The sequence below is a fragment of the Cebidichthys violaceus genome, unplaced genomic scaffold (genome assembly GCF_023349555.1).
Source record: "Cebidichthys violaceus isolate CVI_PGR_0920_01 unplaced genomic scaffold, fCebVio1.0.p SCAF_12, whole genome shotgun sequence".
Taxonomy (NCBI): Eukaryota; Metazoa; Chordata; class Actinopteri; order Perciformes; family Stichaeidae; genus Cebidichthys; species Cebidichthys violaceus.
In genome coordinates, this window is record NW_027176285.1 from 11398743 (window position 1) to 11399433 (window position 691).

General features: G+C 56.2%; 1 protein-coding gene across 2 annotated transcripts in view; it reads left to right on the plus strand.

Moving 5' to 3' along the window:
* The first annotated feature begins 350 nt into the window (after positions 1 to 350).
* Positions 351 to 691, plus strand: part of LOC137869152 (seizure 6-like protein) — a 48690-nt gene continuing 48349 nt past the window's right edge. For both annotated transcript variants that reach the window (XM_068706356.1, XM_068706357.1), the window contains exon 1: positions 351 to 691. This exon is cut by the window's right edge and continues 86 nt beyond it. In XM_068706356.1, coding sequence (XP_068562457.1) covers positions 681 to 691 — 11 coding nt within the window. In that variant the 5' untranslated portion in view covers positions 351 to 680.

Consider the following 691-nt stretch of genomic DNA (forward strand, 5'->3'; position numbering starts at 1 on the left):
GCTACTTAAAGGGATTAGCAGCCCGGGACGGGGTCGTAAGTCACAACCAGCACCACCAGCACACATCCACCTCATCCACACAGTCCATCTGCACCACATGGGACAACGTTCTCTCTCTCTCTCTCGCTCTCTCTCTCTCTCTCTCTCTCTCTCTCTCTCCCCCTCTCTCTCTCTCTTTCTCTTATGTAACTGTGTCCTGATCTTTACTGCAGCCTGCAACAGTCACCCTGACAAATATATATAAATATATATAGTGCCTCTCTCTCTCTCTCTCTCTCTCTCTCTCTCTCTCTCTCTCTCTCTCTCTCTCTCGCTCTCATTTGTGTAAAAGTTTCATTACCATTGAGGTCAGGTCTGTGTGTGTGGAAGGAGGGAGGGAGAGAGGAGAGAGGGAGTGAGGGAGTGAAGAGTCCGCGGAGGAGAGAGGCAGAAAGCAGGAGGCACTGCTCGCAGTCAGGAGGATGCTGCGCTGACACGCGGACCGTCGGCACGCGCTCTCTCATCCGGACCGAGACGTTGTACCGGCTCTCTCTCTCCCCCCCCCCCCTCCCCTTCCTCCTCCTCCTCCCCCCTATTTGCAGATCAGCCCCCCGCCCCCCTCCCCCCCACAAACCTGTGAGCTTGATTTTGTCTTCCACCCGCATCCGCTCCTCCACCAAACCGGCTTTGGTTTGGTCGCCATGCCGCCGGC